At 38.3% G+C, this 17,074-nt stretch overlaps 1 protein-coding gene across 4 annotated transcripts in view; it reads right to left on the reverse strand.

Moving 5' to 3' along the window:
* Positions 1 to 17,074, reverse strand: part of SAP130 (Sin3A associated protein 130) — a 93,878-nt gene that overhangs the window by 19,424 nt on the left and 57,380 nt on the right. For all 4 annotated transcript variants that reach the window (XM_019718004.2, XM_019718005.2, XM_074334741.1 and 1 more), the window contains exon 16: positions 133 to 491. In XM_019718004.2, coding sequence (XP_019573563.1) covers positions 133 to 491 — 359 coding nt within the window. The remainder of the gene's footprint in view (positions 1 to 132; positions 492 to 17,074) is intronic.

The raw sequence follows: 17,074 nt of genomic DNA on the forward strand, positions 1-17,074 counted from the left end.
ATGCAAATTTAAAATGGGCCTGGAGGAGTCAGGCTTCCTGGCTGAGGGTAACACAAGAGCTTGGACTCTGAGGAGACTCAAGAAAAGGGGAAGCGCAACCATCAATAAAGAGTATTCGGTGAATGAACTTACCAGAAACCGGCCTCATGATATCCATTGGTTCCACTTCTTCTTTAACTTTTATCTCAGGTACAGGAGGTCCCAAAACAGAGGAGAGACTGCTACCTACAGCTGCTGATGGCGGGGGGGCAGCTGCAATGGTAGTGATGGGTGGAGTGATGGGAACTGCTCCAGGAATGGTTGAGAGGGTGACCGCTGGTTGTGATGGGGGACTAGCTGCTGCAATCATGGTTGGAATGGTTGGTGGAGGCTGCTGAGTGGTGGGAGGGACTGCAATGGTGGGCTGATCATTATTTTGATTGGACACGGTCTCCATGGACACAGTGACTGGAGTGGCCATTGATACGTGGATTTCTGACTTAGGTTTGGCACTAAAACACAAAAGCAAAAATAACGTAGCAAATAACAGAAAAATGCCTTAATTTGTAACATTTCAGAGGATACGTATTTGTCCCAATCTTTTTGTAAAACACACAGCAAAACTAAAACAATATGCCTTGATTCTAAAAGTTGAAGTTGAAAAAGTAAAAGGAAATTCAAATTGTAAAAGGATCCCCTCTTTGCCCCATACCCATGTTTCTATAAACAGTAATAAAATTAATTTAGAAAACCAAGAACATTTTAAAGAAATAAAAGTCACATCATCAGAAGACAACCACATTTCATTATATTAGTGTATTTTCCTCCCAGAATTCCTTAACGCATGTGCTATCTTAGGTTTTTTGATACTTCATAGGTAGTTTCTTCATATATATTTATAAAAGGAAACTCATGCACATGGCAAAGATACAAAAGAATACAAATTGAAAAATAATTTCCTTCCGCTTTACACACACAGCCCTCTACCCAGAGGCACCACTCAAATTTCCAGTATATTTTACCAGAGTCACTCTAGGCATCTAAAGTAGTCACAAATACAGTGTTCAAAAATGTATATCCTATTTTTTTCAGTTTTATAAGAACAATTCATTCATGTCATTACAAATTCTTAAGCATTAAAAATAAACTTTCATTTAATAACTATAAAGGTTTACCTATTTCTATTACTACTGCTGAAAATTCAGGATATCAAAAGTTAAACAAAACAATACCGCTCAAGGTGAAGGCCCAAAACAATTTCCATAGGCGAAAAAATTTAACACCAACCTAAACCTCATACTATATACAAAAATGAACGCAACACGAATCATAAAGCTAAATGTAAAATGTAAAACTGTAAAACTTTTATAAGAAAATATACAAGAAAACCTAGATGTAGGTGAAATACCAAAAGCATAATCCATAAAGGAAAAAACTGATAGAGTTTCATCAAAATTAAAAACTTTTGCTTTGCTAAGGACCATTTCAAGAGGTTGAAAAGACAAGGCACAGATTGAAAGAAAATATTTGTCAGACATATCTGTCAGAACAGAATGTACCTGGAGGACATTATGCTAAGTGAAATAAGCCAATCAAAAAAAGACAAATACTGTGCAATTCTACTTATATGAGGAACCAAGAGTAGTCAAATTCATTGAAAAAGAAGTGGTTCCCAGGGGCTGGAGGGAGGAAAAACAGGGAGTCCTTGAATAATGGTTACAGAGTTGCAGTTTTTCAAGATGAAAAAGATCTTGAGACTGGCTCCAAAACAGTGTGAATATGCTTAACGTTACAATGTACCCTAAAAATGGTTAAGATGGTAAAAAAAAAACAGCAATGACAAAAAAAAAAAAAAGCCACCAAAATTCCTGAAAAAGGAATTATATTCAAAATATATATATTACCACATACGTATCAGAATAGTGAAAGTAAAATTTAAAAAGCCCAATAACACCAAGTGCCTGAAATGAGCAACTAGAGCTACAAAAAAACTGTTAGCAGTAACCAGTGAGTTTATTTAGCCAGGCTGTAGGGTGAAAGGGTCTCAAATGGTGGATGTGGGAATTTAAAGTGGTATAGCCACTCTGGAAAACAAGTTGAAAGTATTTCGTAAAATGAAAAATATATGTACCAAACAACTCACCAACTGCATTCTTGAGATTGACCCTAGAGAGATGAAAATGTGTGTCTATCAAGAAAGGTGTACATGGAATGTTTGTAATAGCAGCTTTATTTGTAATAGCCCCAAATTAGAAACCCCAAAGGACTTCAGTAAGCAAATAGATAAAGAAATTCTGGCACATCCATATAGTGCAGCACTACCCAATCAAAAAAAGACAAATACTGTGCAATTCTACTTATATGAGGAACCAAGAGTAGTCAAATTCATTGAAAAAGAAGTGGTTCCCAGGGGCTGGAGGGAGGAAAAACAGGGAGTCCTTGAATAATGGTTACAGAGTTGCAGTTTTTCAAGATGAAAAAGATCTTGAGACTGGCTCCAAAACAGTGTGAATATGCTTAACGTTACAATGTACCCTAAAAATGGTTAAGATGGTAAAAAAAAACCAGCAATGACAAAAAAAAAAAAAAGCCACCAAAATTCCTGAAAAAGGAATTATATTCAAAATATATATATTACCACATACGTATCAGAATAGTGAAAGTAAAATTTAAAAAGCCCAATAACACCAAGTGCCTGAAATGAGCAACTAGAGCTACAAAAAAACTGTTAGCAGTAACCAGTGAGTTTATTTAGCCAGGCTGTAGGGTGAAAGGGTCTCAAATGGTGGATGTGGGAATTTAAAGTGGTATAGCCACTCTGGAAAACAAGTTGAAAGTATTTCGTAAAATGAAAAATATATGTACCAAACAACTCACCAACTGCATTCTTGAGATTGACCCTAGAGAGATGAAAATGTGTGTCTATCAAGAAAGGTGTACATGGAATGTTTGTAATAGCAGCTTTATTTGTAATAGCCCCAAATTAGAAACCCCAAAGGACTTCAGTAAGCAAATAGATAAAGAAATTCTGGCACATCCATATAGTGCAGCACTACCCAATCAAAAAGAACACACTAGTGATACACGCTACAATGAGGATGGGTCTCCAAAGTACTACGGTGAGTGAATATAAGCCAGTATAATGTATGTAAAATGTTATATATGCAATGCATGTAGTATATATGTAATAGTTATGAGATTTCACTTACATAAAACTCTCAAAATGACACAATTATAGTGGTAGAGAAGAGCTAAGTGGCAAGTCACTCGGGTTGGGAAGAGAGTGCAGATGGGAGAATGTCTCTGTGGTAAATAAATAGTTCCATACTCTGATTATGACATTGGTTTTACAAATCCCTTCATGTCATAAAATTTCAAATTAGTATACACCAAAGGAAAAAGTGTATGTAAAAACTGGTGACATTCTAATAAGTACATAATTAAGTCAATAGTATTGTAGCAATGCCAATTTTTTCATTCTGAAAATGCACTAGGGTTATGTAAGATGTAATCACTGGGGGAAGCTGGGTAAAGGGTACATGGGAACTTTCTGTACTACTTTTGCAACTTTTTGTGAGTCTTAAATTATTTCAAAATAAATATTTTAAAAATAAGGATGGGGTAGAGGTAAAGCTTATTCTGGAATTCAAGTGTATTAAAAGACAAAATAACCAGTCACGAGCAAAAAAATAAGAGTAAGAATCTCTGAAAACTCTCTTTCATAAAAGCAACAAAAATCTGGCAAAAAAGGGCCAGAAACAACTTTTTCAGAACTCTGCAAATCAAACAAAGGTTGCCAACAATATGGTAAAATTATTTAAGAAAATTGGCTGAACCTCGGTAAGAACAGTCAACTTCATATGTTTTTTAACTTGCCCCATTTCCATTCCTCCATCTCCAACTTCACGGTAGGCTTGCAAACCAACAGTCCACACTCAACAGTGAAAAACAGCAGCCTGGCAGCTACCAGTCAGTGTTAGAGCCACTTCAAACCCTCCTTTTACCAGAGAACTATCATTATATGACATGTCTGGTTGTTCCTATTTGCAAGACTGTCTTATCTGACCTGACTTGGACTTTGTCCAGTGCAAACATCCTTTTCCCAAGAGGTGTTTGTTGGAAAAATATTAGAGGCAATTGCTTAGCTTCCCAGCTGACTGAGAGGATGGTAACAATTGGAGCAAACAATAAGCTACCCAAAAAACTTTAAAGGAAAAGCTGGAGAATGAAATACCCATAGGGGCTTTGAAAAGCACCAACATATTCCTGGCCATCTAGGAAGCAACACATGCGTAGGACTGCAGGCAACCCCATGGCTTTGTGGCCCTGCACAAGCAGGAAGAGCCGGGGGAGGCAGAACTGTAAAGCCGCCTGCCCGAATGTTGATGGGGTAAGGCAGGACATACACAGAGCCCCGTTGCAAACACAGGGAGACTTATTGGTTCCAGGCTTTCAAAGAAATCTGTTCCATCATCAGCCGACTACAAAGTTATCCAAGTAGAGAATTCAGTGGTCACACAAGACAAAGATATAGATTTTTTTTTTTAAAGAATTTAGAAAAGTAAACAAATAACCATAACTACAAGCAGCAATAAGAAATCCCAGGGACGGGTAGAAATCTGATTTTCAGAGCTGGTACATGATATAGTTTAAAACGTCCAGTTTTCAACAAAAGATTCTGAGGTATGTAAAGAAACAAGAAAGCATTGGTTAAACACAGGAAAAGAAGCAATTAACTGAACCCCATTGAGGAAGCACAGATGTCAGATTTACGAGACAAAGAATTTAAGTTAGCTGTTTTAAATTTCTTCAAAGAACTAAAGGAGACATCTAAAGAACATCATGAAAATGATGTCTCAGCAAATTGAGAATATCAACAAAGAGATAGAAATTATAAAAAAAAGATCAAATAGAAATTCTAAAGTTGAAAAGTATAAAAGCTGAAAAGAAAAAGTCACTGGAGGGACTCAAAAGTATATTTCAACGGGCATAAGAAAAAAATCAACAAATATGAAGATAGGTCAATTGAGAATATCCAGTCTGAGAAACTGAAAAAAAAAAAAGAAAAGAGGCAAAATAAACAGAGCCTCAGAGATCTCTGGGACAACAATAGGAATACCAACATATGCATAAATGGGAGTACCAGAAGGCAAGGAGAAAAAGGGGCAGAAAGAATATCTGAAGAAATAATGGCCCAAACCCTCCAAATTTGATGGAAATCATTAAACTATACATCCAAAAGTTCAAGGAACTCTAAACATGAGAAATTAAAAGAGCCCACACCTACACACATCATAATTAAATAGTCAAAATGCATAATAAAGTATTTAAAAGTGAAATTCTGTAATTAATTGCACCAAGAAAGGTAATACATGGCAAAATGTTAGAACAATTAAATCTAGTTGAATAATATTATTTTCTCTATTTTCCTCCACATTTATAGATTTTCATATTAAGGACTTAAAAATAGAATGCAGTTAAGATAAAGTTGAAGATGTCACCTAGAAAGAAAAAGAGTGTTCCAATTTAAAATTCTCCTAGCCATTATACCGTGTTTCCCCGAAAATAAGACTGGGTCTTATATTAAATTTTGCTCCAAAAGACGCATTAGGGCTTATGTTCAGGGGATGTCATCCTGAAAAATCATGCTAGGGCTTATTTTCCAGTTAGGTCTTATTTTCGGGGAAACGGTATCATTTAAGAGTGTGGGTAGGACTTACATTTACAGAAAGATGGCACAGATGTACTTTTTCCTATTCTTCCTGCTAAACATCATGAATGTTAATTATGACTATTATATATAAAACAAAGAAGCAAGGTGCAGAAAGGTGAAGAGTAGACAGACTTGGCTAGGGATCTCAGGACCCGAGGAATGACACAACAGCGAGTTCCTTGGGTTTCCTTTTTGCCGCCTGTGTCCCACACTGTGCGCTAGACAGCAGGCAACCCAGAAATATCAAAGGGCACTGACCAAAAAAAAAGTCCCAAGAAAAGTCTGCTCTCTGCAGCCAAAGGAGCAGCTTAGCAATGAAAAGCTTTTAGACAATAACTGATCTACTCCAGTGAAACACATTACAATTGTGACCCCGCCCCACGCCCTCCAGCAGAGGCTGTGGAGAACGTACATTTACACACTTGCTGGGCTGTAATGTGGTGCCCCAATCCTCTCTTTCCTAACCCCACTACTGAAGTGGCGTTAAGAGAGACCAAGCAGGGGATGATGACTTCAGCTCCCACATGGCAGTAACGAGACAATGCTTTCCCTTCCCCAGCTGGGTAGTGTGAGAGGGGGATTGCTAAAACAAAAACTATATAAATAAAATTCCAGTCTCATAATACCTAAAACGTCCAGGTCCAAATAGAAAACCACTCGTCTAAAGAAGATTCAGGAAAACCACAACTTGAAGAGATGAGTGCTGTAGGAATTTGCTGACAAGGACTTTAGTGCAGATGTCATTCAAACAAATAAAAAAACAAAAATCTCAGCAAAGAAATCAACGTTTAGAACCAAATGGAAATTACAGAACTGAAAAATATAATGGAACAAATTAACTCAGTGGATATTCCCAGCAGTAGAGATGAGAGAGGATGAAATCAGTGGACTTCAGGACAGATCAGTATAATTTACCTAATCTCCGTAACAGAAAAATAGACTGAAGAGTGAGGGTAGAATAAACACATTTTTCTGATATACAAAGTGTCAAAAATTGGCATCTTATGTACTCTTTCTCTGCTACAAAAGAGGAGCTGTAAGAAATCAAGGGTAAACCAAGAAAAAGGAAGTGTGTGGGCTCCAGGTGTTGAGCTGAAGGGAAGTCAGAGCTTTATGGAAAAAGGACGCACCAGGAATAAACAGCTGGGCCTCAAGTCCAAGAGCAACCAATGCAGACTGGAGTAGGAGGAAACAAGGCTTCAAACAGGGATCTGATCCAGGAAAAATGGAACCGACAGAGATCTGCTGGATTGGCCTGTACTTAAGAGTTGTATAGATTTGGTGGAGTTTGAGAAAGAATTAGTGATTGGCAGAAAAAAACCAAAGAAAACATTAGCTGTAGCCTTGTAGTAAAGTACTATGTGACTTCTTTTAAAATTCAATTGAAAAATTTATTTTGACAGCTTCTGGACTTACTTTTAATATCTACTGTTTTCTAATTTAAAATACTTTAATTTTCCTGAATTTTCTGTTTGTTTTGAATTAGTAATATATTCACACTTTAAGTCTCCTCCGTTCCTGAACCGATCCACAACCATCTCCACACAATACCACTCTATTTCTATTTTTCATTGAACTTGTCTACAAATACACAACACACCTATACTGTGTGTACTACCTAACCACACATTAATTAATGATAGAATATTGACATGCCATTAATTTTAAACCACATATTGATTTCAGAGAGGCTGACATGTATATGTTGATCTTACCTGTATCATACTATGTTTTGCGTGGTTTTTATTTGTGTCTTTAAAATTTTTTCTTCACTTTTTTCTTTGCTGGCCTCCGTGTCCACATTGTTTTGTTTTAATTTTGGCTTAATTCTGTGATGGTTTCCTCTAGATCTTTATTGAGTTCTGTGAACTCATGTGTCATTTTGTTTTATTATTTACTCTTGGCAGTCTCTGTATTCCATCTTTCTGTGTTTTCCATCGAGGTTGTAGTTATTTCATTAAGTAATTTAAATTCATAGTCAAACATTCTATTACAGATTTCATCTGTCCCATGTAAATATTTTTCTGGTGAGTGTTCTTAGTGAACAAATTATTATATTTTGTTGCTCTTTTCTTAATTTTTAATTTGTTACCTTCATATTGATCCTCTTATTACTCATTGGTGAATGAGTTGGGCAATTCCTAAAAACAGCTACTTACATGAAATTCCTCTTACGTGGGCGTGGGGTGTGAGGAGACTGCTCTTTCAGCTTTTTGTAGCTTCCTTCCCGTACCACAGAAACAGACTGCCTACTACGAATAAGGTCAACCTGGGTGTCGGGTGGGACCCTATGTCCAGTTTCTCTGAACCATACGAAGGCCAGGAAAGATTCTACAGATAGCCCCTCTTTACCCAGATTTCTACATGTTATTGTGCACAAGGGACACACTTTTGGGCTTCACAGTATGTTCTTCACCTTCAGGAACTATATGTTTTTTTTCTAGCACTTTGAAAGTTAACTCCATGTGCTACTTAAAAAAAAAGTATTTTAAACAACAAAAAATAATATATTACATTTGTAAAAGTTAATTATCTAGTGTTGGCAAAAATGTGGAGAAAATGGGAACACTTATTTCATGAGGATGTAAACAGGTATAGTAATTGGAAACCAGAATTTAAGGGCACATTTATTGTAATCCAGCAATGCTACTTCCAGAAATAGAGCCCAGAGAAGTGACTGCCAAAGGACTCAGTGATGAAGAGATCCACTGTAGTATTGATTACGACAGTGACAATGGAAATTCCAAAAGTGTTCATTAACTGAGGATTAATTATGGCACCAATACATCTGGGAAAATCACATAGCACAGGAATAGTCTCCTTTTCTGGTTTTCCATTTCCTGACCTCTAAAGATGGCATGTCCTATGGCATGGTCCTTGTACCACCTTCTACTCACTCTCATTGTCGCTGGGATCTCTTCCACTCTCATGGTCTTAAAGAAGGTCTACCTGTTTGCAATTCATAAACCTTAATCACCAACGTGGACCTCTATTTTTAATTCTAGAACTGTACACACTTCAGACTTTCATATCCAACCATGCAAATGACATCTCCACTAGGGTGTGTCTAACCACTTGGCTATCTCAAAAGTAAACTGTTTAAAATCAAACTTGATTTCCTCCCTATTATCCTCATTTTAGAAGGCTAATTCCTTATGTGTAGTTGCTCAGTCAAAACCTTGTAGCTTTCCTCCACACCTCTCTTTCTCTCCACTCTATCAGAAAATTCTGTCAGCTGTACCTTCAATACATGTCCAGAATCTGAACTCTTCTGAACACGTTTACTTCCTCCAAGCTGGTCCAAGCCTCTGATAGACTGAGCTGCTATCATCTCTCACTTGGGTCTACCTGCTTCCACGCTTGCCTTCTTGCAGTTTATTTTCACCTCAGTAGCCAGAGTAATCCTTTTAAAAATGAGTCAAATCATGAACGGTTCACAAAGCCCTATAAAATCCGGCCCTCTGACCACCTTGTATAACTCTCCCCTTGTTCTAGGATGGTCTCCCTTGCTGTCCTTTTGAGCATTCTTTTTCTTTTTTTTTTCTTTTATTAAATTTATTGGGGTGACAATTGTTAGTAAAATTACATAGATTCCAGGTGTACAATTCTGTATTACATCATCTATAAATCACATTGTGTGTTCATCACCCAGAGTCAGTTCTCCTTCCATCACTACATATTTGATCCCCCTTACCCTCATCTCCCACCCCCCACCCCCCACCCCCCTTACCCTCTGGCAAACACTACACTATTGTCTGTGTCTATGAGTTTCTGTTTCTCATTTGTTTGTCTTGTTCTTTTGTTGTTTTTGGTTTATATACCACATATCAGTGAAATCACATGGTTCTCTGCTTTTTCTGTCTGACTTGTTTCGCTCAGCATTACTCTCTCAAGATCCATCCATGTTGTCACAAATGTTCCTATATCATCTTTTCTTACCGCCGAATAGTATTCCATTGTGTATATATACCACAACTTCTTTATCCATTCATCTATCGAAGGACATTTTGGTTGTTTCCATGTCTTGCACACCGTAAACAAAGCTGCAATGAACATTGGAGCACACGTGTCTTTATCTCTAAATGTTTTCAGATTTTTTGGGTAGATACCCAGGAGAGGGATTGCTGGGTCATATGGCAATTCTATTTGTAATTCTTTGAGGAACCTCCACACTGCCTTCCATAACGGCTGCACCAGTCTGCATTCCCACCAACAGTGTATGAGGGTTCCTTTTTCTCCACAGCCTCTCCAACATTTGTTATTATTTGTCTTGTTGATGATAGCCATTCTGACTGGGGTGAGGTGATATCTCATTGTGGTTTTGATTTGCATTTCTCTGATGATTAGTGATGTTGAGCATTTTTCATATGTCTATTTGCCATTTGTATGTCCTCTTTGGAGAAATGTCTCTTCAAGTCCTCTGCCCATTTTTCAATTGGGTTGTTTTTTTGTTGTTGAGTTGCATGAGTTCCTTGTATATTCTGGATACTAGCCCCTTATCGGAGGCACTGTTTGCAAAAATCTTCTCCCATTCAGTTGGTGGCCTCTTTATTTTGTCAATGGTTTCTTTTGCTGTGCAGAAGCTTTTAAGTTTCATATAGTCCCATTTGTTTATTTTAGCTTTTACTTCCATTGCCTTTGGAGTCAAGTTCATAAAATGCTCTTTGAACCCAAGGTCCATAAGTTTAGTACCTATGTTTTCTTCTATGCAGTTTATTGTGTCAGGTCTTATGCTTAAGTCTTTGATCCATTTTGAATTAACTTTGGTACATGGTGACAAATAGCAGTCCAGTTTCATTCTTTTGCACGTGGCTATCCAATTCTCCCAGCACCATTTATTGAAGAGGCTGTCTTTGCTCCATTGTATGTTTTTAGCTTCTTTGTCAAAAATTATCTGTCCATATTTATGTGGTTTTATTTCTGGGTTCTCAATTCTATTCCATTGGTCTATGTGTCTGTTTTTCTGCCAATACCATGCTGTTTTGATTATTGTAGCCCTGTAGTACAAGCCAAAGTCAGGAAGTGTGATACCTCCATTATTGTTCTTTTTCTTAAGATTGCTTTGGCTATTCGGGATCTTTTGTGGTTCCAAACAAATCTGATGATTTTTTGTTCTATTTCTTTAAAATATGCCATTGGGATTTTGATGGGGATTGCATTAAATCTGTATATTGCTTTGGGTAACATGGCCATTTTAACTATGTCGATTCTTCCAATCCATGAGCACGGAATGTCTTTCCATTTCTTTGTGTCTTCTTCAATTTCTTTCAAAAATGTCTTATAGTTTTCAGCATATATGTCTTTCACATCCTTGGTTATGTTTATTCCTAGGTATTTTATTCTTTTTGCTGTAATTGCAAATGGAGTTGTTTATTTTTTTCTTTTTCTGAGATTTCATTTTTAATATATAAGAATGCAATGAACTTTTGTGTGTTGATTTTGTAGCTGGCAACTTTACTGCATGCGTTGATTTTTTCTAATAGCTTTTTGGTGGAGTCTTTAGGGTTTTCTATATATAGCATCACGTCATCTGCAAAGAGTGATAATTTAACTTCTTCATTCCCAATTTGGATGCCTTTTATTTCTTTCTCTTGCCTAATTGCTCTGGCAAGGACTTCCAACACTATGTTGAAAAGCAGAGGTGATAGGGGACATCCCTGTCGTGTTCCTGAATGTAAAGCAAAGGGCTTCAGTTTTTCTCCATTAATTATGAGATTAGCAGAGGGCTTGTCATATATGGCCTTTATTATGTTAAGGTATTTTCCTTCTATACCCATTTTATTAAGTGTTTTAATCAAAAATGGATGTTGTATCTTGTCAAATGCTTTTTCTGCATCAATTGATATAATCATATGATTTCTGTCCTTTATTTTGTTTATGTGATGTATCACATTGATGGATTTGCGTATGTTGAACCATCCTTGTGCCACAGGGATGAACCCCACTTGGTCGTGATGAATAATCTTTTTAATGCATTGTTGTATTCGATTTCCTAGAATTTTATTTAGGATTTTTACATCGGTATTCATTAGAGATATTGGTCTGTAGTTTTCTTTTTTTGTGCTGTCCTTACCAGGTTTTGGTATCAGGGTAATGTTGGCCTCATAAAATGAGTTAGGGAGTACTGTCTCTTCTTCAATTTTTTGGAAGAGTTTGTGCAGAATTGGTATTAGATCCTCTTTGAAGGTTTGGTAGAATTCACTAGTGAAGCCATCTGGTCCCGGACTTTTGCTTTTGGGAAGGTTTTGGATGACTGATTCAATTTCGTTACTGGTGATCGGTCTGTTTAGATTTTCCAGTTCTTCATGGTTCAGCCTTGGAAGGCTATATGTTTCTAAGAACTTGTCCATTTCTTCTAGGTTGTTGAATTTGGTGGCATATAGTTCTTCATAGTATTCTTGGATGATCCTTTGTATTTCTGTGGTGTCCATGATAACTTCCCCTTTTACGTTTCTGATTTTGTTAATCAGTGTCTTCTCTCTTTTATCTTAGTAAGTCTAGCCAAGGGTTTGTCAATTTTGTTAATCTTTTCAAAGAACCAGCTCTTTGTCACATTAATTTTTTCTATTGTCTTTTTGTTCTCTATTTCATTTAGTTCTGCTCTATATTTTGTTATTTCCTTTCTTCTGCTGACCTTGGGTTTTACTTGTTCTTCTTTTTCTAGTTCTTTAAGGTGTAACATGAGGTTATTTATTTGGGAGTTTTCTTGTTTCTTGAGATAGGCCTGTAATGAGATAAATTTCCCTCTTAAAACTGCTTTCGCTGCATCCCAAAAATTTTGGTAGGATGTATTTTCATTGTCATTTGTTTCTATGTATCTTTTGATCTCTCCTCTAATTTCTGCTTTGACCCAGTCCTTCTTTAAAAGCATGTTGTTTAATCTCCATGTATTTGTGTTTTTTCCCGCTTTCCTTTTACAGTTGATATCCAATTTCAAAGCCTTATGATCAGAGAATATGCATGGTATGATTTCAGTCTTCTTAAGTTTGTTGAGACTGAATTTATGTTCCAATATATGGTCTATCCTTGAGAATGTTCCATGTACACTAGAAAAGAATGTATAGACTGATGTTTTAGGATGAAGTGCTCTATAAATGTCAATTATGTCCATTTCATCTAATGTGTCATTTAGGGCTACTATTTCATTATTTATTTTCTGTTTGGATGATCTATCCATAGCTGTCAATGATGTATTTAAGTCCCCTAGTATAATTGTGTTTTGGTCAATTTCTCCCTTTAGTTCTGTTAGTAGTTGCTTGGTGTATTTGGGTGCGCCCTGATTGGGGGCATAAATATTGATGACTGTTATGTCTTCTTGTTGTACAGTCCCCTTCACCATTATGAAATGTCCATCTTTGTCTCTTGTTATCTTTTTCACCTTGAAGTCTGTTTCATCTGATATCATTATGGCTACACCTGATTTTCTCTGGGTACCATTTGCTTGGAGTGTCAATTTCCACCCTTTCACTTTGAGTCTATGCTTGTCCTTGTAGCTGAGATGTGTCTCTTGGAGACAGCATATGGTTGGGTTTAGTTTTTGATCCAATCTGCTACTCTGTGCCTTTTTATTGGTGAGTTCAGTCCATTTACATTTAGGGTGATTATTGATATGTGAGGATTTCCTGTCATTCTATCTTTAGTTTTCTGGTAAGGCTGTGTCTCCATTGTTTCTTTGCCTTTTGTTGTTGTCTATTATTTCTGTGTGGTGGTATTCTATGATGTTTCCTCTGTTTCTTCTTTTATTTCAGTATATATTTCAATTCTGGATTTATTTTGAGTGGTTACCCTTAAGTTTATGTAAAAGAAAGTTTGATATTTAGAGTATTCCATTTTCTTCAGCACGCTTACTTTCTCCATTCCCATACTTCGGTTCAGGCCTTTACTCTCCCCCTTTTTGAGTTGTGGTTGCCACAAATTGTCCCTGTTGATGGTGGTCGAATAGCCTCCTTTAGTATTTCTTGTAGTGCAGGTCGTGTATTAGAAAATTCCCTCAGCTTCTGTATGTCTGGAAAGGTCTTTATTCCTCCTTCATATCTAAAGGATATGTTTGCTGGATATATTATTCTTGGCTCATGGTTTCTCTCTTTCAATAGTTTGAATATTTGGTTCCACTCCCTCCTGGCTTGTAGAGTTTCTGCTGAAAAATCTGATGATAATCTAATGGGCTTTCCTTTGTAAGTTACCGTCTTCTTTTCCTTGGCTGCCTTGAGGATTCTTTCTTTGTCGTTGATTTTAGACAGCTTCAATACAATGTGCCTTGGAGAAGGCCTGTTGGGATTGAGGTAACTAGGTGTTCTATTTGCTTCTTGGATTCGAGGGTCCAGTTCTGTCCACAAATTTGGGAAGTTCTCATCGACAATTTGTTTGAATATATTCTCTGTTCCTTCTCTCTTTCTTCTCCTTCTGGTATGCCCATTATTCTTATATTGCTCTTTCTGATGGAGTCAGAAAGTTCTTGTAGAGTTCTTTCATTTCTTTTAAGTCTCAAGTCTCTTTCTTCTTCTATTTGTGTCATTTCCAGGTTTCTATCTTCGATGTCACTGATTCTTTCCTCCATCTGGTCAACTCTACTACCTAAGCTGGTTATTTCATTCTTAATTTCTTCTATTGAGTTCTTAATCTCCAGAAATTCTATTTGGTTCTTTTTTAAGATTTCAATCTCTTTCGTAAAATGCTCATGCTGTTCTTTGATTGAGTTTCTGAGTTCATTTAACTGCCTATCTGTGTTTTCTTGTATCTCGTTGAGTTTTTTCAGAACTGCAATCTTGAATTCTCTGTCATTTAAGTCACATATTTCTGTATCTTTAAGTGCCTTCTCTGGAGATTTTTCACTTTCTTTCTGAGCTATCTTGTTGCCTTGGTTATTCATGGCGATTACTGGTTTACTATTTCTCTTCCTAGACATCTATAGGAGTGACTTCAGCAACAAGTTGATAGGAAGAGGTCTTTCTTTTGTTTTCCAGTACTTGTTGGTAGAACGTTTTACTTTTTCTCCGACTACAGGCTTTTTTTTTTTTTCCCTCTCTTACAAGGTAGTGCTATGTTTTCTCTGCACTATTCCAGCGTCTCACACAATGGGGGGATTCCCTGGGAGACGGGCTTCTCCTCTGTTAGTAGTTCGTCTAGGTCACAGGCGCAGTGTGCGGAGAGCTTTTGATGTTCCAAAGCTCTTCCAGCTCCTGATTCAGAGCCCGTATGTTTCAGCAGTTCTGTTTACTCCTGCAGGGATCCGCCCAGATAGGTGGGGCCAGGGGCGGGGTGAGCTGTGAGAGGTGGCCCAGAGCAATGGCAGCGACCACCACCACAGCCGGTTCTCCTTCCACAGCTCCCTCCCCTTTGCCGGAACTAGTTGGGCTGTGAATTTGTGTCTGCGGCCCACAGTTCTCAAAACAGCAAATTTTCTGTTGTTTTGATCTGACACTGCTACTGTTTCGCTTCTAGCACCGGGCAGGTGGGGGTGGGGCGAGCTCTGGGAGGGGAGGGAGGGGGCGGCTAGTCTCAGTGCCTAAGGCTCTGTTCTCTGCTCGGCAGTGCGGGCTTAAACCACCGTTTTCAGCCTTTTTCCCTCAGTCTTTTCTCCGAGGTCTCTGCCGTGAGCGTTGGGTTCAGCCGTGTTATATGCTGTCCCCTCAGCCCTGTGGAGCCCTGGCGGAGCCCTAGCAGTCCGAGTTCTTCCCTCTCCCGCAGCTGCGGTAGTTCCGGGAAGCAGCGAGCTCGGCGCACTGAGCTAGGTCTGCGTCCTGCGCCCGCACGGCTCCGTCTCTGCGCACTTCTCCCTTTCCTCCTCCCCCCAGTCACGCGAATCTCCCACCTGTAGGTGATTTCGGTCGGTAGTGGGCCTCTTCGTCTTGCCTGTCTGCTGTGCAGGGAGTCCTTTGTGGAGTTTTTGTTGTTCGATTCTTTGTAAATTCCAGGGGAGCTTTACAGAGGCTCACCTCACACCGCCATTTTTCCGGAAGTCCTTGAGCATTCTTAATACAAAGGTAGTCCTCACTTCACACGATGTTGATGTGTGAATTACACACACACACATAAACACACACACATCACCCTAGATTATACAAATACCCCACCAACACCATTCAAATTTCAGTTAACACAGTGTATTAACTGTAACTGCATACATTGCAAACTTTGCTGCTAGCTCTTTAGTTCACAAATCACTATGTAACAAACATACTGTGCATTATGACCTGTGACCAATCACATCACTTCTTTTGAAGTATGTCACTGACTGGTTACTGCACATCTGTTATTTAGTTCATGCAGACAGCAAAGTATGCATTTGGACTGTCTTGTTTCCCAGTGAAAGCCCAGGTGAAATTTTACAAAAATGGATGACTAAAAGAGAACTGGTCAACAAAGATGAAAATGCATTAAAAAGGGGGATAGTTCTGGAAATAAAATTGGACGTGATTAGAAGATTGAAAATGGCAATAGCAAAGAGAATACAGGAACAGACCTAGGCTCGTATGAAACCATGGTATGGACCATACTGAGAAAGTCCAATGAACATGAAAAAAAAAAAAAGTAAAGTCGCTTCACATCACTTCTTAGTTTAAACTGTCCTAATGATTCAGGCCAAAGTGCTGAAGGCAGCTGCCACACTGAAAGAAAATGGCAATTATAAGGAACATGAAAAACACCTCCTGCGAATAGAGGCTAGTTTTACGTTTTAAGAGTTAGCATGAATTTGGTTAATATGAAACTATCTGACGAAATTGCTAGCTCAGATAAAGAAGTTCTGTAAAATGTGCACCCAGATTCCAAGGATTAGTTAAGGCAGGTGGTTTTGATGAAAAGGATGAAGATGTCTCTGGAAGTGGTGCTGCAAAAAACCTCATGATAAGAGGAGCTCTTGGAGGTATTTCACAGCAGTGAAAGAGAAAAGCTAAGATGCCAGAAGCAGAGGGGGGTCCAAGATGGTGGTGTAGGAGAACACTGACTTTGCCCCCTCCCAAGAGCACATAGAATGTATACCTGTATTTAGAGCAATACCTCCTGAGAGACAACTGAGGGCCAATTAACAGCTTACGTACAACTAGTGATAGAGAGAGAGAGAGAGAGAGAGAGAGAGAGAGAGAGAGAGAGAGAGAGACTGATTGCACAGAGAAGGCTGGGGAACAGCAAAAGCTCTCTTGGGAGCTGAGGGAACTCTCCTGGACCAGAGGCACAGTGAGTGCCTTGTTCATATTTCCCCTGAACTTGGATAGCAGGCGGTAGCTCTATCTAGGTGGTCAGGCTGACCTGCAGCGCTGCTGTATTGCAGCCCCAGGCAGTCCTTCCACAGCTAGCTCCAGCAAGAAGAGGAGCACATCAGACTGCACGCACGAGGCTTCTCCACCCAAATACCGATCCTGGTGTCGCTGTGCACAGCCACTG

This window comes from Rhinolophus sinicus, linkage group LG01 (genome assembly GCF_036562045.2).
Source record: "Rhinolophus sinicus isolate RSC01 linkage group LG01, ASM3656204v1, whole genome shotgun sequence".
Lineage (NCBI taxonomy): Eukaryota > Metazoa > Chordata > Mammalia > Chiroptera > Rhinolophidae > Rhinolophus > Rhinolophus sinicus.